At 39.0% G+C, this 22,759-nt stretch overlaps 1 protein-coding gene across 1 annotated transcript; it reads right to left on the bottom strand.

Moving 5' to 3' along the window:
• Nucleotides 1-1,541: 1,541 nt before the first annotated feature.
• Nucleotides 1,542-20,586, bottom strand: LOC126473864 (uncharacterized). The gene is made up of 8 exons (XM_050101193.1): nucleotides 20,468-20,586; nucleotides 19,162-19,337; nucleotides 7,287-7,376; nucleotides 6,690-6,866; nucleotides 6,249-6,500; nucleotides 5,495-5,831; nucleotides 3,933-4,261; nucleotides 1,542-2,423 (listed from the first exon to the last, which is right to left on the bottom strand). Exons 2-8 carry the CDS (start codon nucleotides 19,309-19,311, stop codon nucleotides 2,178-2,180), a joined length of 1,581 nt encoding a protein of 526 aa, XP_049957150.1. The 5' UTR covers nucleotides 19,312-19,337; nucleotides 20,468-20,586; the 3' UTR covers nucleotides 1,542-2,177.
• Nucleotides 20,587-22,759: the final 2,173 nt, after the last annotated feature.

Consider the following 22,759-nt stretch of genomic DNA (forward strand, 5'->3'; position numbering starts at 1 on the left):
ATTATGCACAAGATAGTCACTAAAATTATGACCATGAAAAAACGAAAAATATCGGTTTCTAATCAGAAAAGAGGCTGCCTTTAAAACTCCATACCAGTACAGACAATGTAACATTTGGAAGTCAAGAATGAAATTAGAAATAGGAACAGTCAGTATGAATTACCATTTTGAGTGAGACACAGTTCTTGAAAAAATTTTGACAAATTCAATTAAATCTATGCTAATATACCTAGAAAAAAAAATACATTATTTTCATCCTACAACTTTCATTAGCATTCAAGACAATAGGAAATTTAAAATTGAAGTAGGAATCAGCAGACATGTTCCAGTCACCAAAACTATTATTGGCAGCCCTAGTGAAAGTTTCCAGATTCTTAAATTGAGCCTGTATTTGAACCACTTTAATTTTTGTTATGGCACTGTTCTACCTAGTTGAGAAAACTCCAACTAATAAAAGAGCTTACTAAGTTTGAAAACAGACCTAAAAATCAATTAGTAAAGTCCATAAACATCACTCATGAATTAGGCCTTAGGCTTGTTCTGACTGCTGTTCACTAAACAGTACAAGGAGTGCCCTATGATTATGAGACATGTGATCAGCCCGTCAGCAATCCTTCCAGCCACTACTGGCAGGAAGTGGATTCTCTTGATGTGCCAGCCAACTGGACCCCGTAAAAAAAAATCAGTTGTCAGACTAAAGTATAAAACACATACAGATGAAACTTCTACAAACTAAGGAAAAAAGTCACAGAACTGACTGAGGTTTAGTGTTAGGAAAATTCAAGAAGGCTGGATGGACAGCAAAGGAAATAACTAGAAAATGGCTAGAAGTGCTTTTGGTTATCTGATGAGGCTTTTGGCTTCCCCCCCTCCAACATTAAGCCTCAGATGTGTTTGAAGTTCAAAGTTCACAATGCAAACCATTCAAAACTTGCTCAAGAGCAGTGGAGCGATGTATGAGGATAGAAAAAATAACAAAAAATGTATTACGGAGTACTTTGGAACAAAGACATAATGAATTCCAAGAAAGTGTAAATTCCAAGAGCTAAGGGAAGATAAATGTGACAACCTACTGAAATGTAGGTGGATGAAACCACAAAACATGCAGCAGTATCATGTGGAGGTGTGTGGGGTGGGAGGGGGCAGGTTAATGGGAGAGTTTTAATGAGAGCTCTGTTGTTGGTAATCAAGCCTCTAGTGATGCATCTACCAAGAGTTCTGTTCCTTTAAGTCCTTCCATACTTTCAGCCAGCAATTTATAAGGACATACAACAGTATCTATGTAGATTGATCCACTAATTGTAATTGAACCAGTCTACCAGATATAGTGCATTTTCCAAGCCTGGATTTTGTTTACCCCCTACACAGTACAAACATCTGACATGATTTAGGTACACTAATTATTGTTCTTACCCATCACAACAGATTTTATATGAACTGATGTTCAAGGACTGGCAGGATACAGGAAGTACAATACCAAATAAACTTAAAGATTAAACTTTGCTTTTATCCAACTTTATTTGTACAAAACAGTTATACAGATCAAAACGTAAAAACACTGATTTGGGCAACATACTGTCATTAAATTAAAAGTCAATGCAACAAAACAGCTCAAAAAGTACAATAAATGTGTAGGCCACAGAAAAATAAATAATATATTGAGCATGCACTGTTTTCAGTACAAATATTTAACTTTCAAAACAAGACATTTATAAAGAACTGGTTATACTGAAAATTCCAACCAAAAATTGGAATCAACTGCCGTAAAGTTCTTAACCAGTTCTCATGCCAGTACTTCCTCTTGTTACTAACACTGAAAAATACAGTAGTTTTCATTGATAATATAACTGATATTTTTGCTGTATTTCAAAATGGAATGATTAGGCTTAAAAAGATATGCCTGTAGTAACAACATTGAGAAACACCACTCACACATCATCTTTCAGGTTATAATTTGGATACATAAATGTTTTAGGCAATTACATTTCAGATCATTAGCAACAGAGAAATTTATATGTCCTCTAGTTTTAACATGCATTAAATACAAAAAGATAAATAATTCTGAGATGTTGCAATTAAAAATTTAAGCAGACTTATTTCATAGTGATTTCAGAATACTGATTCAAAATTTACTGCATTGTAAAACAATCCACAATAGATAACTGTGGATGTAATCTTCACAATGGATGAAACTCCAGGTGAGTTTCTTGAATCACAAAGAGAATGTTGAGTTGTGACGACAGCCCAACATTTTCCACTTTAATTAGCTTGGCTTCAGTCTGACCAGGATCACGTCTAATAATAGCAGTCCCTGATACTCTCATAACGTGGGGCTCTGGTGCATCAGTCAAGGACAAAGACACATGACATGTCACATCCACATGAATATATTTTGTAAGTGCAGTCTTATTACCGAGCTTCACCTGAAAAAAGAAAAAAAGTGTTAGAGCATGAGTTAAATATATTTGCCAACATGTTTACATTTGTGCTCCAAAGCCCAAGAAAACAAAAGGGAAGTCCACTCCACAGCTCAATTTGTGTCATTATTGCAAGTTTGAAAAAGATGATGATGATGTATGTGAAGCATTCCAGGACTGTCATTACATCACTTTCACATAGTGCCCAAGTCACGGGACAAGTGTGAATAAGTCAACAATAATTCTACAACTAACACAAATGTAATGGTGCCAGTGAATGAATGTTTACAGCACGACGATTGTTTTAACAATTTAAAATAAACTATTTAAATGGTAGAAGCTAACGAAGAATTTTTTTAAAAATCCAACAGTGATCATTTTAAAAGGCTAAAGTTATGGGATTGGAACGTGTTCATATAGGTAACAAATTGTAGTTCCTGGTGATAGTCTGTAGAGAATTTATGGAAATACAGAGCAACTTAACACTGGAATAATAATCAACCATCACAGTGTTCCTTTGTAAATAAGCAGTTGTTTGTGTAATTTGTTGTGTTTTCTGAAATCGTCACTGATTTTACAGTTCAGGCAATTTCATGGACTTAATGTTAATATGCAATAGTGGAAGAGAAAAATTACTGCTCAGTTAATAGAAAAAGTCAGGAGTGAAGTAAAATCAGTCCTTCCTTCCCACAGTCTTCACCAAGCCCTGAACATGCAGTTAATGATTTGTGTAAGCCATTTGCTGCAGAAAATACCTTATAGGAGCATTATCTCCCAAAAAATCTGGTAATAGAAACAGAATCTCTTTCCTCATTGCTACGCAACTTCTCACATTTTACTGCACATAAATACCTGCCAAGTTATAAGTTAAATTATTTGTAAGTAAATAACTTGTGCTCAATGTACCTTCACATTTCATTTTTTCCAAAATAACACACTGAGGAAACTGACAGATGATAAACAATACAGAGCTAAAGTTTTCATTTTGACTACTTCCACCTCTGTGTCTGTTATAAACAATATCCCTTCCCTTCCTTATGACTGAATGCAAAATGAAAATTGTGGTGACTTGCTTCAATTCGTTACTATGACTGGATAATTAATCTTTGCCAAAATACATTCTCCTGTTTAAGACAAGAGTTACCTACTTTCTCAGAGATCATTAATGTTTGCATAAAAGAAACCAATAGCAGATGATTCTTAACAGCCAATTTTAACAATGAATACTGATGAAACAGGAATAATAGTGAAGGCTGAAGTCATGAAGGAAATTAGATACGATATAATACAGTTATGTTATCACATTTCATTTTTACTGTGTTATGGCTATAAAACAAACAGTTACTCATTGGAAAAAGTATTCAGAATATTGTGATCATAACACAAGGAAATCAGATATGCAGAGGTAAGTCTCCCAGGACATGTCATATGAAAATATAAAAAGCATTTTCTTTAATTAACTACTTAATTAATGAGGAACATATAAACTGAGTCAACAAGCAACTAGTCACTTACCAGCTCTTGCTTCTCCTCCTGCTGAGCCGCATCAGCTCTGAACACAGAAGCCTCCCCCACACGCTGTCCATCTGCCACAACAGCAAACCTCATACCCGTGTGCACAGCTCTTGGCTCAAAACCCACACCATCTGGATGAGAATCACTCCAGAAATAGTTTGCTGGTTCATTGAGGTTGTCAGGATCAGGTGCAAATGTTATTCTCTTTCCATACCCCATGCCTATATTAAGCAAGCGAAGGGCACGTCCACCGAACAAGTGCCTCTTGCTGCCAGCTGGGCGTACACGGTAACAGAATCCAGGTGCAATACGTGGGTCAACGTATGTACCTATGAACAAAAATGAAATGAAATTTCTTCTGTAGCTTCAACATAGAATAGAAACAAGGTCAGTCGGTTGGTCTCTCTCTCTCTCTCTCTCTCTCTCTCTCTCTCTCTCTCTCTCTCTATGGTAACATCTAAATTACTGCTGAAGTATAGTGGAAGCATCCTTTGGTAACTATGGTCTCAACACTAAGTGGCACAAGACAAACTGTAGAATTTGAATGAGAACTAATTATCTGCATAAATATTCTTTGAAGTTTAATTTCATAGTTCTACCTGAATTTCAGTTTATATAAAACATGTACACTGAAAACATTAATCAAAGCAATATCTAAAAATCTATGAGGAAAAAGAATAAGAACCAATCTTTTCCTCCAGCTAACTAGCTTAAATATGTTGGTGAAGGTAAATGTCTTATGATTGTTAATAGTGTGATCCAGACAGAAATTTTTATTATAATTGCTGACTTATACACAGTTTTTCATGTCTTAGTTCAGCTTCAAGGAAAATTATGATGGAAAATTGTGTGCAAGATTTTTTTCTGGTCACCAAACTTTGCCAGTTTACTGTGATGTGGACTCTATGTCCAATATGCCCCAACATCAAACCAATGATGGCTCCTGCTGCATTACATTCATTTGTGCAGACAATGATGTACTGAAGCCTAATTGATTGGTGTTCACTTGATATACCTCATTTCTGCTGTAGTGAGGACCACGGAAGTGTTGCACACTACAGAATTGAGCATGTTGCAAAATTCAGTATCAATACTTGGCTAATACCTGCTACAATGGTCTAAGATATCATTGGGTACTTTGCAGTAATACAGCCAATGCAGGATACTTTGTTTGAATTGTGGTGCATACACTAGGGGGGAAAAAAACTGGTAGCTACTGTCAGTTTCAAAAGTCTATAACACAAGTTCTTATTTATGCTTTAGAAGAGCAAATGCAACACAAAAATTCATTTTTATTGGTTTGAGTGCCTTAGGATAGATTTGCACATAATCAGGATTTACCTGTATTTATTCTCAGCATTTGATCTCAAATATGATTGAAAAAGAAGTCTTACAGTAACTTCAGTCTTTGAAATTAAGGCATGTGCAGTAATTTCCCCCCAGACACACTACACGACAATGGATGAATAAAGAAGAATCGTACCTTACTTTTCCTAAAACCATTAGACAGAGCTACATTTGTCTTACCACCAAAACTATTACTGAATTAATGACATACTCACCTACTACAGGGAGTTCATAAGCCTCAAGTCCTGTGACAGTATAGGCAGTAGGAATGTCATCACAGCGTACAGTGATGCACCTCAGTCTTTCGTCCACTCCTGGTTCCAATGTGAAACCACGTTTGTGGTGACTGCCAACACGCACATCAGTAAGGCGAACCACATTGGCAGCTGCTGCACCTCGTGATCTGGTTACTACTGCCAGACCATCCACAGACACTACCGGTGGAGCTTGACCATCATCGAACCATTCTGCCTTGCACAATGCACGTACACGGATGGTCTTCTCTACCACTCCATCATCAAGAACAGTATGTCTTACTTCTTCTTGTGGTTTCTGAAACACAATTAGGGATACATTTTTAGCACATTTTTTGAGATGCATTCCAAATCTATGCACATATTTTAATGAACTGTACTGAAGAACTTTCTTCAAAGACATTTTTGCTAAACCAACAGTCATATCTGAATGAATTATATCCTTACATTATTGTTGGCGACTCTGTATTGTATAAGATTAAATGAAATCCAGTGAAATTCATATAAACCGGTTAAGGAATTTCTGCAAAATTGCCCTTCCACTAACATTGAGCTTATAAGTGATTGCACTTGCAAGATTTACCAAGGCATTTTAAATTTCACCAATTACTGTAAGCAAAATGCTTTTAAGCTAAGAAAAATTTTAACAAACTTCCGAAAAATACTTTGCATCAAACATAGAATAAAAATGGTTAAATCCTTCACTAAGAATTACCTGACATTGTAGAACTTCAAGTGAAGCAATTGGAAGATGGTTGGCATCATGCAAGGTGAATTTGTCTCCAGCAGACACTGCTTCTATTTCGAAAGCAAATCCCTCAGGGTTTGAATCAGCCCAGAAGTAATTAGAGTTTTCATTGAGATTATTTTCATCAGCTTGGAATGTTAATCTTCGTGAATAACCTCGGCCAATGCTTTCCAACACAAGTGCTCTACCACCGAACAGATACTTTTGCCTTCTAGTGCTCTGGAAAGATATTTACAACATTTTTCAAGAAAGGTTCAGTTCTAGATACAAAGCAATGTACATGACTTATTCTACTTTGGCAGAAGTGAGAGAGATTCATTGAATTTAATATTATTCCAGAAGTATTTGGAATATTTAGAGCATTTGTTTGGCACATTTGTAACATTTTTTAATTTTTTTTTTTTGTACCTGGGATGACAGAGGATGGACTCTGTATCGGAATCCTGGCACTATACGAGGATCTACCCATACTCCCACAGCTGGAATCTCATGTGGTTTGAGAGCAGGTATAACATAGCGAGCTGGAATGTCTCGTAGAATTGCGCCATCTAGATACAGCGACTGACTCTTTTCAGTACATGCATCCTGAAACAAGAATCAACATTTTTGTAGCTAGGCTGGAGAACACCACCAAAACTAACTTCAATCATAAAATTTCACATGGGTTAAATTAGTATTTACAAATGTACACCTAAGCTATGTGCATTACTGAATTGTCAACATGAGGGATAATTTCAGCTGATTTTTCTGAAAGATCTTATCAAGCTCAAAACTTGTTGAGGGGAAACCAGAGTGAAACTAGCAATTACACGCACAGGCACTTGTAAGGCGTTGGAGAAACCTTACAAGGCTGTCTGCAGAGTTAATTGTGGAGGGTCACAATACTCCCTAACCCTGGGTTCCAGCAAGAAATAAATAGCATTCAATTCAGTACTTCCATTAGAGAAATAAAAGATTAAACAACATTTTAAAATATACCTATATAACAACCTGATGGATTCTTACCTTTCCCTGACAAATTTCACACAACTGAGGAGCAGCATGAACAGGTTGTGGGCTGCAACAGCGTGGCTTCACTGGCAGTTCATCTTCAGCCTGTAAAAGTTTTACAGCTCACTTTTGTGTTTGCATGCATTACATGAGGCTGAGCAGTCTTAACATTACAGTTCCAACAGAAAGTTGGTAAACTGTCAATTATTACTACACGGTAACTTCTCCTTAACAGACATTACCCAATAGTGGACGTTATAAAATTCCCCTGAAAAATAACATTAGCACTTATGGTAAAACTCTTCTGAATAGTGGACATTCTTAATAGTGTACACAGACATTGCAATATAAACCCCAACAGCAATTAGAGCTTGCATGTAACGGACAGTGTGAAAGAAAAAGATGGTTGTAAACTAAAAGACGATAATCATTATCATGCATCTGAAGATTCTGTAAGTTAAAAATGCCTACTGTTCCCGTCTTCAAGGAAGAGAACTTACGTTCTATTGTGCTAATATGTCATAAAAATGGAAATGGTTAAGGCCGAATGAAAAGGTTGGTATCATCAGAACCTACAAAAATGAAAAGCTCAGTGTTAAGAGATATGGCCATGAGGTTTGCTGTTGGAAAAGACACACATCAGTAACATTTTAAGAAACAAAAAGGACATTGTGAAATTGGGGACTAGAAATGATAATCTTACCAACACATCGGGCTTAAAAGTTTGTAATTTGAGTTTTGAATGGTTCTGTCATACTCACAGCATTAACTTGCTAGTTAATGGGGCACTAATCCACAGAAAAGTACTCTCAATCACCCTGGAGTTAGAACTTCATGACTTTAAAGCATCTGTACCTTGTCTTGACAAATTTAGGACCAACACAGCACCCCTTTTCTAAGTGTGTGTGGTGAACCCAGTTCAGTGGACCAAAACATATTGGAGTTGCAAGAAATGGGTAGCAGGAATTTGTGAGGTTATCAAGAAACAAAAATCTAAACTGTCACAAGACTGGTCTTTTCTTCGGAAACAGTGGCATTCAAAGGTGAAACTGTCCAGGAGACAAAATTTTGAAAGAACGACTCACTTCTACTCCGTGTTAATGTGACAGACAAATTTTAAAAGCCTTTAATTATTAGTAAGGCTGCAAAGCGTAAATGTTTCAAGGGTATTGATTTGAGTAAAATGAACATGGTGTGGTATGCTAGTGAACAATCTTGGATGATGAGAGCAATAATGACAAATAGTTGCTGGCATTTAAGATGGAAGAATGGAAAGACTAAGGAGGAAAGTGATTCTGTTTATGAATAACACCACATCTCATACTGAGCCAGCATTAGAAAATGTGAAAATAACCTTTTTGAAGCCAAATTCAGCTTCACCTTGCCCTTGCCAAACACTGGATAAGGGGATATTCAATTTTCAAAAGTGTTCAACAGGCGAAAAGTGTTGACACACATTTTGTCTTGAACGGACAATGTCGAATCTGGATACAAACTCACAAAATCTGTCAGTGTATTGGACGCACTTCTGTGGATTTCTTCTGCCTCGAAACAAGTAACATCTACTACAATCAGCAATGGTTTAAAGAAGGCAGCATTCATTTTTATGATCATGCTTTATCAATTGATGATGGTGTCAAAGAAACATGAGCATCAACTTCAGACTTTAATAGAGGAATTTGATGGACCTGAGGGATGTGATATTATCAATGAGGGACTGTTCACAGGAAGTTCACAAACTACCATAAGTGAACTCATACAAGTGCTTCATCAATGTCAAGAATGGGCAAGAGGATGCAGATGATAATGATGCAGCTGAACCACACTTTGATCCACTTTCAAGTAAACAGATATCCGAAGATGTAAGAAAATTTTAGTAAGAAGTTATGAAGAGGGAATGAGTTTAATGTTAGCAGTTGAAACATACTGAGAAGACAAGTATAAATGGCACTCTGTCTCAGGAAAGTTATACATGATTACTTCAAATCAACATCCCAGAATGCATGAAAAATTTTAAGCCTGAATTATACTAGTGTGAGTGGACTTGTTAATGCAGAACTGAGCTTCAATAAAGATACTTGTCTACTAATTTACTTCTGTAGTATAACATAATACAATACTTTTATATATTCAGTATGAGACACTATTTAAGTGAATCCCTATAGATGTCCATTATTCACAAGTTTTACTACATTATAATTACGCTTAAGTCCAAAGAAGTTACAAAAATCTCTTAATGTTTTTTCCATGATCAATAACTATAAAACTGTAAACCATTTTTTTATTTCAGCTCTATTAGTATGTTTGTTGTACCTCTTTCCTATACATGAATTATCCTAGCCTAATTAATAATGAACACAGAACAGGGCTGTATGTGGCACACAATTATGCTCATCTTTGATGTGCAAGTTTTACAGTACATGTTTTTTTTTAAAAAAAAAAAAAAAAAAAAAAAAAAAAAAAAAAAAAAAAAAAAAAAAAAAAAAAAAAAAAAAAGAGAGAGAGAGAGAGAGAGAGAGAGAGAGAGAGAGAGAGAGAGAGAGAGGAAAGAAAAGGAAACATTCTACAGGAGGTTTCACAGATTGAACATACTCTATTAAAATATTTCTCTAACTTGGTAGTAATATTAACATATGCAAAGTGAATTCACCCAAAGTCTACTTAATTTACTACATCACACTCTGTGATTCAACTTGGTGTTATAGGTAGGCTAAAGTTTCTGGAATTAAGAAATGTCAGAACTTCATATAAATGGCTGTACTTTACTAAGTGTTTATAATACTCAGAGCCAGCTGAAAGTCTACAATCACTCCATATCGTGCAATTTGTCATGGACACTCCTTCATTTCAGTATTAAGTGTTCTCATTTCTTTAGGAAGAACCAGTAATCTCATAACGATCAGTGTACCGTAACTAACATTGAAAAAAATAACTGGTACATGTCAGCCAAATAACATATTACTCGTTCACATTTCACAGGAAAGGTGTGCTGTTATGGATGTCTAACTCTGCTAATGATTCTGAGGCTTAATTCCTGAATCTGTTTCATAGTGAAACTCGTAGCAACATATTCAGAACATATAAAATTACGGCATCAGAACAATCAGCAACAGAAGCTTTCACAAGAAAGGAAAATGAAAAATTAATATTGCTGTTTGACTTCAGTCATATGTCTATTTATTTGATGATATGGTTCTGTTTTTCATATGTTTCTCTTCACATTTCATTCTTTTATATACCAGTCTGCTCTAAATCATACAGTATTTCCCTGTACTGCTCCTAGTGCCGTGTTTACTTTACAACATGACGTATTTGAATTGTAGATGTAACGCTTTTTTGAACAGAAATTAAAAACAGTGATACATATCTGTACACGAGATTTTGTACACTTAGAAATGGGGTATACCAGCAGGGATCATTGTTATTCGCTGCATTTAATACAGCAGTGCATCATCTCCATAATGGTGGGGGTGCTTAATATGATGTAGCCTCCCCTCCATCTTTCACGGGGGCAAAAATCGGATGCATCCCGCCTACCGAACACTGACGTGCAAATGTCTGGCGTCCTAACGCTGCTATTCATAACATGCTTGTCTGGGGTTTCCGGCGTAACGGTTAAGTGTCCACACTGGTCACTAGTACTAAAAGTAGCGCTCGTGATGCCAAATATAATCAATCCTATGTACGGTTGCCGCTTCAATATACGTGCAGGGTCTCGGCGACGCTTTCAGATTGTAAAAAAAATAGCACAATCGCCAGTATATGTTTTCTGTCCATTTTCCGAAAGGATGAGTCGCCATAAACGAGCTAATTACATCTGCAATAGACATACATAATGCCTACTGCTAATTACTAAATTTATTCTCATCAAGTGCTTGGCCCTAGCAAATATATACCTTCAGTACCTCTTAATATAGTAGAAATATAGCACAATGTCTAGCTGAGTAACTTACTCTGCTCTTGCATTAAACGGATCAGTATATGACAAACGGCGAATCGTCAAACGATGTCTAACCACATATAAGCATAAAGCACATTAAAATGTGCTTTATCATAACTGTCTTAAGCTCTCTCAATTAGGGTAATAAATTCCTGTTAGCTTGTCTTCACTAAGACAACTACTAACGTGGCAGTTATGGGAACTTGAGCAATAACTATTAGGCGAACTGTGTTCTTTCCATCTTCCTTAGCAACCTGCTTCTTATTGCAAAATGGAGACTATTAGGTTTCTCCCCTGCGCCGACTCCTTATGGGTAGATTCTCACCAGCAATTGTGATTTGTCGCACTTCAATAACGATTAAGGAACAACGTGGAGCGATTAGTTAAACTACTATTAATTTCGATCCAAAGTGACAGGATGCGACGCATGAACTCAGCAGTACTTTCTGTTCTTTTCTTTTGTCTCTCTCAGAACTACTGGCATCTCTATCTATGAAATGCTCTGAGTTCATTTTTGTGTTCTTTACAACATAAGAGGAACTTACGGCTTTTATGGAAGTCATTTTGACTCTTGAGTTAAAAGTCACACTAGCAATTTTCACAATGTTTAAACGGGGGATCATTAGCACTGGTTGCAAAATAGTTATTTACGTTTCTTTGTTATAGCCCAGTATGTAAAGTTTCCGGCGTTTTGATCTAGCCAGTTCGCTTTCTATTTTACTTTGTCTTTGTTTCGATAGCGGTACCGTCCACCAGTACAGGATTGACAACGGAAGCAAATAAAAGAAATGTTAATTTTCCTTTACTAGAGCAGGAGAAGAAAAGGCCACTTTGTGTGCGGCAAAGACATAAAGGGTATCAATATTCGCCGGAATATTGTGCGATTCACTCGTTATTCAACATCTCACGACGGTGAATCGATTAAGTATGGATTATGGTCAACCAGAGATTATCATCGCCAACTACCTGAGTAAACTCGCATCCAAAATTTACAGCGAGTCAATGACTTTTCAATAATTCTCTCTCCCACAGAGATTCTGCATCTAATGGTCTCAACGACTTCCACTTCCACAATATTTGACTTCCTATGGGAAGTCTGTACGTTCTGCTGCCAAATTATCAGTTTTCTGGAATCTTAATCCGAACCACCAACCGGCCAATTCTCCGAAAACTTCAGCGATACTTTAATCGTGTTACATGTAGTACACCACGCCATTGGTTTAACCTTTACGGAATTTTTATGCCACCACTTTGCAAATGCTTTGTCAGTTACCGTAATCAATAGCGCCATATTCAATATGTACATCATAGAAAATGTAGGCAGTTTTAGGCCGGCGTTAGATATAAAAGCTTCATTCTGCTGCAGTAGTCTCAAATTTTCAATGTACCAGCCATGTTGCGTAGTCTACTTTATTTCACCAACTTTCATTTAATCTGCGAATTGTGATAATTATGCCGTGTTGCTTCCTTGCTGCTTAAGGATTTGTCGTCTCAGCCGATCCCTTGCTTTAGTCAATTTAAGCAATAAATTTCTTTGTCGCCCATGTTTTATTTTCGTACAAGTCTACGTTCCAGGCAGAACTTTTAGTACAGACTTCCTAGGCCTTAATTTACATTAGATATTACAACCTCTTTGTTAAAAATGTTTTTCTTGCTACAGCAAGTCTGCATATTATACTTCTGTAGTTGTGTCATCGTCAGTCGCTCCCCAAATAGCAAAAGTCGTCTACTACTTTCCGCGTCTTATTTCCTATTAAATCCTTTTCAGCATCACTGGATGTAATTCGATTACATTCCCTTGCTGGTCATTTACTTTCGTTAATTCTATCTATAAACACAGTGAATGATTAATGTCATTAATGACATTTACTTACAGCAACAAATTTTGACTAACAAGGGAACCTTCCCATCGCACGCCCCTCGGATTTAGTTATAAGTTAGCACATTGGATAGGCCTTGAAAAACTAAACACAGATCAATCGAGAAAACAGGAAAAAGTTGTATGGAACTATGAAAAAATAAGCAAAATATACAAACTGAGTAGTCCATGTGCAACATAGACAATTAGTGTCTGTGTTTTGCGACCGCACCGCAAAACCGTGCGATTAGTAGACGAAAGGACGTGCCACTCCAATGGGAACCGAAAACATTTGATCACAAGGTCATAGGTCAACCGATTCCTCCACAGGAAAACACGTCTGATATATTCTATACGACACTGGTGGCGGCATGTGCGTCACATGACAGGAATATGTTGCCGACTCACCTAACTTGTACACTTGGCGAATGGGTAAAAAGATTCTTCTACCTTGCCCGATTTAGGTTTTCTTGTGGATGTGATAATCACTCCCAAAAAAGTGATGAAAACATAAGCGTTTGTCATATAAAATTAAAATAAAAATTTAAATTTTTCACCCGAGGGAAGGCTTGAACCAAGGACCTCTCGTTCGGCAGCTGCTCACACTAACCACGGGACCACGACACTCCGGAGCTCATATGATCCATGTTCTTGCCTATCTTCGGCATGGACTACTCAGTTTGTATATTTTGCTTATTTTTTCAAGGTTCTACACAACTTCTTCCTGTTTTCTCGATTGATCTATGTTCAGTTTTTCAAGGCCTATCCACTGTGCCAACTTATAAGTAAATCTGAGGGGGGTGCGATGGGGAGGTTCCCTTGTAAGATATGTGACGCTGGCAAGGTCACACTTTATTGCAAGTAGTTTCTGTCCTGTTCTGCATACCAAAGCGAAAGAATATTCCAAAGTAATAGAGCGAAACAATCGGTATTAAAAACATTCCAGAAACACCGTGGTGCACTGACTCACATCCAACAAAATTCGTTGAACTATGATAAGTACGAGACTACGCAATGTCTTTGGAATGTCAGATGTAACCAGTTGACGGAAACAATTCATCCTTAAAGATGCAGTATTACATATTTCAGTACCGAGAAGGCCTCTGTAACGCAGTCGAGAATGTTACGCAAGGAGGGACGTTGGCCAAGCATCTTGCCAGCAATCAGTTCGGATGTGTCTCACGTTTTACAGGCGCCAGTTATATTTAGGTGAATTTTGACACGTGAGCTAACCGGCGCCAACAAAAACAGAACGTCTTAGTTTTAAGTGTGGTTTCCACATGCGAAGATTAAAGATGACTTCGGATTAGTGACAGAAAGCTAGCTCCCTGAACTCAGTATATTTCACTGGCGCCAAGCAGCTGGAGCTTTGCCTAACTATCTCGAGGTTTCGCATATCAAGACCTGCATCTGTCTAATAAAACAACCCAACTTGTTAACTGATGTCGATTTAGGAAGGCAGTACAAATACTATCTACACTCGTATTCAGGAGAAACTAAGTCGGAAACCATTGGACCTCAACGACGTAAATTTCGACAATAACAGTATTTGTCCAAACAGAAAAACTGGGGTAAGTCAGTTCATCTGAAGCCGTTAGCGTCTAGCTCAGAAACGCTCGAAACAAAGGTGGAGAAGTGCTGGCCTGGTTCCAGTAATCTGAGCGAGCGTGTGCAAAACGTGGTTTTAGTCTTTTGGTAGGGAAACAAGATGGCAAGAAATACTTTCAGTGCAATGCTGGCAAGCGCGCTCCAGGAATGCAGCCCACAATGGACAGGCAGAGGGAGGCGGTTTTTGTGTCTATCGCCCGCCGCCACAAGGGATAACGGTCCTTTCCCTGGCCGTTCCAGTCCAGGCAGTAAACCAGAATGTCCATTCTCTTCCCTGGAAAGAACTACCACTGAGGGACTACTGTTTAATTCCATATAGGCTGTACATGATCATTAGGTCCTAAGTCTGTGCATTTGGCAGTTCCGGCATTAGGTTTCTAGTTACTAGGTTATAAAATGAGACAATTTAATGTACTAAAATTTGATGCAAGAAGAGCCTTTCACGACGCTACAACGCATCGATTTGAAACTTGGAAAAAAACCAAGAAAATTGTATCTTTGGCTGTTGTCGCTTCATAGTAGCTAACATAGTTCAGCAAATTTTTGCCTTAGACCATCTTAGTGTTTTGTTAGAAACAGAAATCGTTTCGTAACACCTAATGCCGCTCTCAGCAGTCTTAGAAGTAACGCAGTTTGGCTGTTTTAGAGCAAAGTACCATAAGTGATCTACCGCAGTTGTGACACACTTTCGAGACAAAGATGCCATTGCGCTTTGCCGTACGTACAGCGACTTTAAACTGATGATAAAATCGCAGGAGGCAGTAATGCCATTAAGTTTCAATGCACATACGCGCAGTCTGTTCCGCACTAATTCCTGCTTTCCTAATCGATTAGGGGAAACACCTTTACATTGAAACAGCTACAAAGAATAGTAATCAACGATCTTAAAAATCTCTCATTGCTCCAAGTCCCTTAACTCTGACCTAAGAATCGGCTCACTATTGTCAAAATTACAGACTAGTGGAGGGAGGGGGAAAGGGGGGCGGGTAATTATACAAGGCGTCCCAAAATTGATGTGTTTATGCGTTTTTAAGCAAGCGTTATAATACATTTTAATGACCTGCAATGGCACAAGTATAGTAATCACACCCAACAAACGTAACTTGTAAACTACGTCTTTCAGAAAATTATTAAGACGTCCACTGCAAATGGACTCCCTAAATTTTGAGAAAACGTAGCATATGTAGCTCTGTATAGTAAATGACATAACACCATTGATCAATATAGATTTTGAACGCAAGTCTGTTGCTATGGCAGAACATTCAAAATTTCTAGGCGAGTGCATCGATGACAAGATTGTACTGGAAGAAACACGTTGAACTGCTGAAACGTTTAGTTCAGTTATTCATGCTATTAGGGTTATTGAAAATTTTGGTGATATACATGTCAGTAAATTAGCCTACTGTACCTATTTTCATGCATTGCTTTCCTATGGCATTATATTTTGGGGTAATTCATCTTACAAAAGCGTGTAGTCAGAATAATAGATGGCGCCCATCCAAGATCACCTAGCATACATTTACTTAAGGAAATCCCGATAGTCACAGTATCTTCGCAATGCATACATTCACTTATGAAACTGTTAGCAACCACCCCACTCCAGAAATAGTGAAGTACATAGCTACTACACTAGACGAAAGGATGATATTCACTATTCTGGGTTAAATCTGACTTTGGCTCAGAAAGTGATGAATTACGCTACCACAAAAATCTTTGGTCATTTACCAAACAGCATTACAAGTTCGGCAGATAGCCAAACAGCATTTAAAAACAAAGTAATAGAATTTCTGAATGACAACTCCTTCATATCTCAAAATTCATATATTGAGTAGAAGTAGCAATTAAAAAAACAAATAAAAAATATATCGTGTAAAGAAAACTTATTTTAAAGTGACACGTTCCACGTCATTACGAAATGTCGTGCTCATGATCTATGGAACAAGTATTAATGTAATGTTTTTCACAAACACAAAACATTTGCAGAGATAAAGGATGTAGCTGCATGACAAATGTTAATATTTACCGCTGCCTTCAGATTTGTCACGTCTATTCTTAATGTTCGATCCTTCTGTCATGATACCGAATCTCCTTCGTCGCTTCCTGGATTTGGAGTGCAACTCTTGTACCACCCAGAAATTGCTGCTGGGTGGGGCACTCTGAATGACAGATTCAAAGCAAGACCCGATAATTTTTGCTGTGTTCAGTTACTGAGAACCGCTGTCATTTTCTACCTGCTTCCTCGTATCTTCGCTTGTTCAAGAGCACAATCTAATAATATTGGAAGGAACCTTACGATGTATAGTACCTAGTAAGAGTACAGAAATCAAGCGTAGCAAGCCAGTATGTATGCTGCTAAGTTTCCCGCCCTCCGCAAGCAAGCACAACCACCATTTGAGCTACGTAACAATACGTAAAGGTCAAATGACTGTTTGCGAAACCCGAACCTAAGTTTACACATACCGGTATGTCATTAGATAATTCGTTCGCAGTTCTGTCAACAGATGGAGGACTCGTCAGGAACTTTAATGTAACGCTATTTCTGTTCCCTTCAAGTGAAGCTGTCAATGCGTTGTAGAACGCTGCCTCTGTGTGAGTAAAATATTTCTGCTGTGCACGTGGGTCTGGCGTTACCCTTTATCGCCTTGCGCCGCGTCACAAATACAGTGTGTACAATCAGCGTGAAGTATGCGGAAGAAGCGTACACACGCAGACCAGATAAACCAGCTGACACACTGCCCTCCCCACCGCGACCTTACTCATTATCGCTCAAACAGTAGTCAATGAATTCGTGTCTCCCTCCCCTTCTGCCCCTCCCAACCCACTGAGACAGCGTACTGCCACAAGGCACGCTGCTCCAGCCAGGAAGCGGCGCTCCGCCGTGAGAATGTTCTGGACTCTCGCGTTCCCCCACCACTCCACGTGCGCTCCCTCTTCGCAGAGAAACCACTCCCGCGCCGTATGACACCTCTCCAGGAACGGCGTGATTAAACGCTTAGTCTGCCTGGAATGCATTCACATCCTGTTAGCTATTTCGGAGCAACTGTGCCGTCAGAATGTTTCATAGAAGTCCGAAGACTTGCAGATGCGTTGTATGTTTGCTTTCTTAGAGTATATTTCCTACAACCAATAACACGATTGAGGTAGTAATTTTAATCTTAAACGACATTTACATAATTACGACGGACTGTAAACTGAAAATAAAAACAGCATATGTCTATCCTTCATCAATGCCCTTGGACGGAAATAATATTTACAAAGTTTACTAAATTATTATTTACGTTTGCTACGATACACAAAAAGCAAAGGCAACAACAGCACTAACAATAATTAAAAAGGAACATAATCGGTGCAATGAAAACTGCAGATGGTTGGAAAATAAGAAGTAATGAGGAGATCTACAAAAATATAGAGAAAATATCTGAAGTAATGGCCAAACGAAGATTAACCGTTTTTGGACATCTCTACCGAATGGATGGAAATAGACTAACAAAACAAATACTCTTCTATTTCTGGAAGAAGAAATCGACAATAGCATGGATTACAGAAGTAAGAAAAGATCTTGAAAGAAACAACATCAAAGAATCAGAAATAGCAGAAAGAAACCGTTTTAAAAACAAAATACTAAATTTGGAAGGCTTTCAAAGCAGAAGAAATAAAAAAATCGGGAACAACATGGACGGAAGAAAAGAACAGACTTCATGGGGAGAAAATGAGGGAATACTGGAAAAATAGGAAACAACAACAAAGGAAGAAGAGGAACTGAAGTTGTTAACGTGATCCTAGGTGGTCAATACGACTGCAATAAAAAAAAAAATTATTAAAAGGAACAAACAATTGGTAGCTGGCCACAATTGCAAAACAAGGAATAGGAAAAATAATAAATGATTATGAGTGCTATGGTCGACAAAGACAGGTATTATGAAAAGCCCATTTGAGATAACGCCTGGAAGTGCTACTATAATTACGAAAGTTAATCATGATGTTTAAGGCAGTAGACAACGTAAGTAGCTTTCCACTAGTGACGTGCTGGAACAGCAATTACACGTGCCTTGCAAAAGAGTTTATTGTTAACATTATTTGTATGCAGGAGTATGATCTGGACATATTTTAAATAAGTAGCGGAAGCACATAAAGAAGCTGTTGTTCGCATTACAACCTGTATTCTACGATTCTGTACTCTTCAATATTCTTCCTCAAACCTTAAATATAATAGTTATAAAACAATTATCGAAGTTCCACAGCGGCTACACGTTTGCTTAGGATTAAAATCACAGTTCAGCCAGAACTTAAATACTCGCCAAAAATTAAAATCCATTAATTTGCTACAAGTGTAATATTACTGCCGTGACAATTAACAATGTTCCTCCCCCCCTCCCCCTCCTGAATCGGAACTGAAAAACTGACGCTACAGCTTCGAACTACGCATATTTCGATTCGCAGATCCTCTTCCAATCAACGAATTCTCAGGCAGTTTCTGCACTTACCTGTGCTGGAGGGAAAATGTCCTCGAGCAATTCCTCCTCAGGAGGGGGTGGGGCAGTTAGGGTGCCCCTCCGAGCCCAAAGGCGCTGCAAGCCAGGGGGTGGGGGCTGCTCTTCTACGGCTGCGGCTTCAAGCATTAGTGGCGACAGCATCTTTCACAACTCAGAGGCGGAAACAACTGCAAATAGAAATTACTATTATTTTATAGGCGAAGATTCGATTGATTGAGAAAAAAACACACACACACACACACACACACACACACACACACACACACACACAGAGAGAGAGAGAGAGAGAGAGAGAGAGAGAGAGAGAGAGAGAGAGAGAGAGGGGGGGGGGGGGAAGGGGAAGTAATTGGTCTACATTTTTTCTAAGGTAGTCGAGATAATTCACAATATGTGCAAAATGGCAAGCTGTTCTTCCGAGCTGTGGTTTCTGGGGTAATATTTACCGTTTGATAAATGCTATTTCACCTGTTCAAGATTGACAAGTTTAGACTGCAAATAATTCATAGACTATTAAACCAATCAAGTCGCCGTTTTCCCTTCCTTTCACATTGCACTAAGAGCGAAGAATTTAATTCAATGTGTGTACACATTCTAGTCTTCAATTCTGGCAAAAATATGAGAACAGCAATTTTTACTACAAACACTAATGAAATCAAACATGTTCACGTGGCTGGCTCTCTTTCGGTACTTCACGTAACTACTTCTGGAGTTTCGTGAAAGTGCAGAATCAGTTGCTCATACCGCTGCTGTCGCGTTTTCTGCTTAGCGCCGGTGCGTCCGTGACAAACGCAGCACCTAGGTGGCTGTGGGTCAGTATTCGTTCCCCTGCCACGTAGCAGCCTGGAATGTGCCACTCTGCCTGCCTTACCACCAGGGCAGCGGCCCCAACGCGATCGATAACGCTGCACGTGTCCGCTACGCCGCCAAGGAAAAAGGAGGCTAAAGAAACGCTTCTTGTGCTGAATGTCTTGATGCTGATCGCCGATGGATGCTCGAGAGTACCTAAGGAAATACGGGTAAAGTTGTCGATGTACTGCGGAAATAAACAATGTTTTCATTTTCGTACATCGTTTGAGTTTGGGCTGTACGCAGTAGTTCCTTGGTTGATGCAGGCGTTGACGAAACAACGGGGCAGCAATTCATTTACGAAAGTTCCCATAATCTGGATGGGGGAATAGGGCAGCAGACGAAATGTGTTCTCTCTGGGGCAAGCCTTCGAGGTACATTTTCGCTGGTAACGGTGGACTGGATGACGGAATAAGTATTGTCTTCGACGGTCGATGCAGGGTATGCTTACCAACGAATCAGGACTGGGCGTTTTCGACTGGCACAACACACTCTTCCTCTCGCTGCGAAGGCTTCCAACTCAATGCTTGCGCGCCACCGCGCGGTCACTTATATTGAGCCCGATCGCGGCCTCCCATTGGCCTGCGCCGTGCTTGCGCAAAGCCACGCGCACACCGCGTGCTCCGCGGTGCAGGCCAGCAGGGCTGCCAACACGTCTCCGCTGCACAGTATACTCTGGTCGGGAATTTCCCTCCCACTCGACAGGTGCTTCTGAGATTGTCTTTCGCTCTCAGATGACGTCTCAGCGGCTTCACACGCCACGTGTTTGTCGTGTGGCGTCCGAAATTCCATCGACGAAGCCAAGTTGTAACATATACGAGTGTCTTGTAGTCGTACACGAGATACAGTGGCGTGAAAGTTGGGAGACCGCGACTAATTTTAATATACCTTCCCAAACGCTACAGTCACAATCGCAATATAGGCAACGTATTTTAGTACACAAAGTGAAACAATTACCAAATTGAAAAAGCTTCGAATTGTAAGAGGACCACAAACAGCAGACAAAGTGTAGACCACACTCTATACATGGGACAGTTTTCGAGGTCATTACACCTTTTGTCATTGCGATAGATGAATTTTCTTTTTGTGGTTTCACTCGCCGAAGCTAGACTTTGTGGTTGCGCTTCCTTTCTGCTTTTCGTGACTGATGCTGCCACCTGGCGGCTGGTCACTGTGTAGAGGCTGCAACTGTTTCCCAACGGTCGGTGTTTCTCACAGAAAACACGAGTGCTCACTTTACAGACTCCATTAAAAGACGAGTTCGAGTATTTTTATTCTCCAAGATCGAAAACTGGGAACATTTTAGCTCTGTGCATCAGAGAGCTGTTTCTGGAACTACGTGAGGGAATTTTATACCTCTTTAAGATGAAAATAAAAATCTTGAAATACAAACAATTTTGAAAATGCAGAGATAATAGAACTAGGAAACATAAATTAAATTAAATTACTGAACTGTATGAATTGAGGTAAAAAATCATTTGAAGTTAACCTTAAGGCATGGATTAATAATATGAATGATCATTTATTAGGCAATTAATTGTCAAGAGGTGATAAAAGCTGGCAATAATTTACAGATACAGTCGAAATTCGCGTTGAAAGCGTGCAGTATAACGCGATACTTCTTTTTGTCGTGTGTAGCTGCATCCACTTTGATACAGTCGCCAAATGGCAGTATCAGTCAGGGAAAGTATGAAGGTGGAGAAACCCAAGAGACTAGTACCGGCCAGTGCAGTCGCAGAAAGAAATTTCATCTAGCGCAATAGACAAAAATGATGTGACCTTCAAATCTATGCCGTGCTGAAAATGTGAGTGACAAGAAAGAGACAGAAACAGCGAGATGAAGTACTGTTCACCTCGCAATACGCAACTGCTATGTTGTAGTTTAGTACAATTAGATATCGACTACAGAGTATTTGCAGCTAGAGTGCAATGGTTTCTCTTCCTGGTTGTCCTTAGATTCTTTTATCATGTCCTTATTAGGTTCTAATTCCCGCTACTAGTGTGCACACTAGATAGGAGTAACTGCTGCAGCTGTTTCTTACTTGTTTTATTCTTGAATGTCATCTCACTGAACTGCTCCGCATATGGTCACTATCGATTAGTAACTGACAGTGGTCGTAACAAACCAAAAATCGATTTCTGTTACCTTGCAGTCATATCTCATACCGATTCTGTTATTTAAGTAGCAGCGTAAAAATATTGCTGCTGGTAATAGAACGAAGGAACTAATGATTAGGCAACGTATTGGGTTTTCTGAGCGTTGTACAACGAAGGATCATACATGTGGTCGCTTGGTTTTACTGTACGTCGCGACTTGAATGCATCCGCTGAGTCAACGAGATGCCAGCAGAAGACAAGTCGCCGCGCTTAAACTGGAACACGTGCGCATAACGCGCGATCCGGGTCCGCTGTCTACGCGGAGGCTGAAGTCCTCTGCGTGGAATTGTCGTCGCGTGCGTCACAAATGGTCAATCGTCACCTGGCATTTTCCGCTGGCTCCGCGTCTGCAGCAGTTACGTGGACGGTGAAAACAATTTGAAAACGTCCACATTTTATTAACTGTCTTATGCCCTAGACCGCGAGTGCGCAACCAGCGGCCTGGGGGCTGGGTCCGTGCGCGAGTGTTTTCAATTCAGTCAACGAAAGAAACTCGCGAAGTTACTCCTGAGATTGTCTGTCTCATTGCCTTATTTTGCTTTTCTATCTTTTCTCATAGTAACATTACTAAATAATTCATAACTGT

This window comes from Schistocerca serialis, chromosome 4, assembly GCF_023864345.2.
Source record: "Schistocerca serialis cubense isolate TAMUIC-IGC-003099 chromosome 4, iqSchSeri2.2, whole genome shotgun sequence".
Taxonomy (NCBI): domain Eukaryota; kingdom Metazoa; phylum Arthropoda; class Insecta; order Orthoptera; family Acrididae; genus Schistocerca; species Schistocerca serialis.

Coding starts and splice junctions, on each gene's coding strand:
- LOC126473864 (XM_050101193.1), bottom strand. CDS start 19,311: ATGCTGTCGCCACTAATGCTTGAAGCCGCAGCCGTAGAAGAGCAGCCC. Junction 5,832..6,248: donor TTGAAGTTCTACAATGTCAG/GTAATTCTTAGT, acceptor ATTGTGTTTCAG/AAACCACAAGAAGAAGTAAG. Junction 4,262..5,494: donor TTATGAACTCCCTGTAGTAG/GTGAGTATGTCA, acceptor TTTTGTTCATAG/GTACATACGTTGACCCACGT.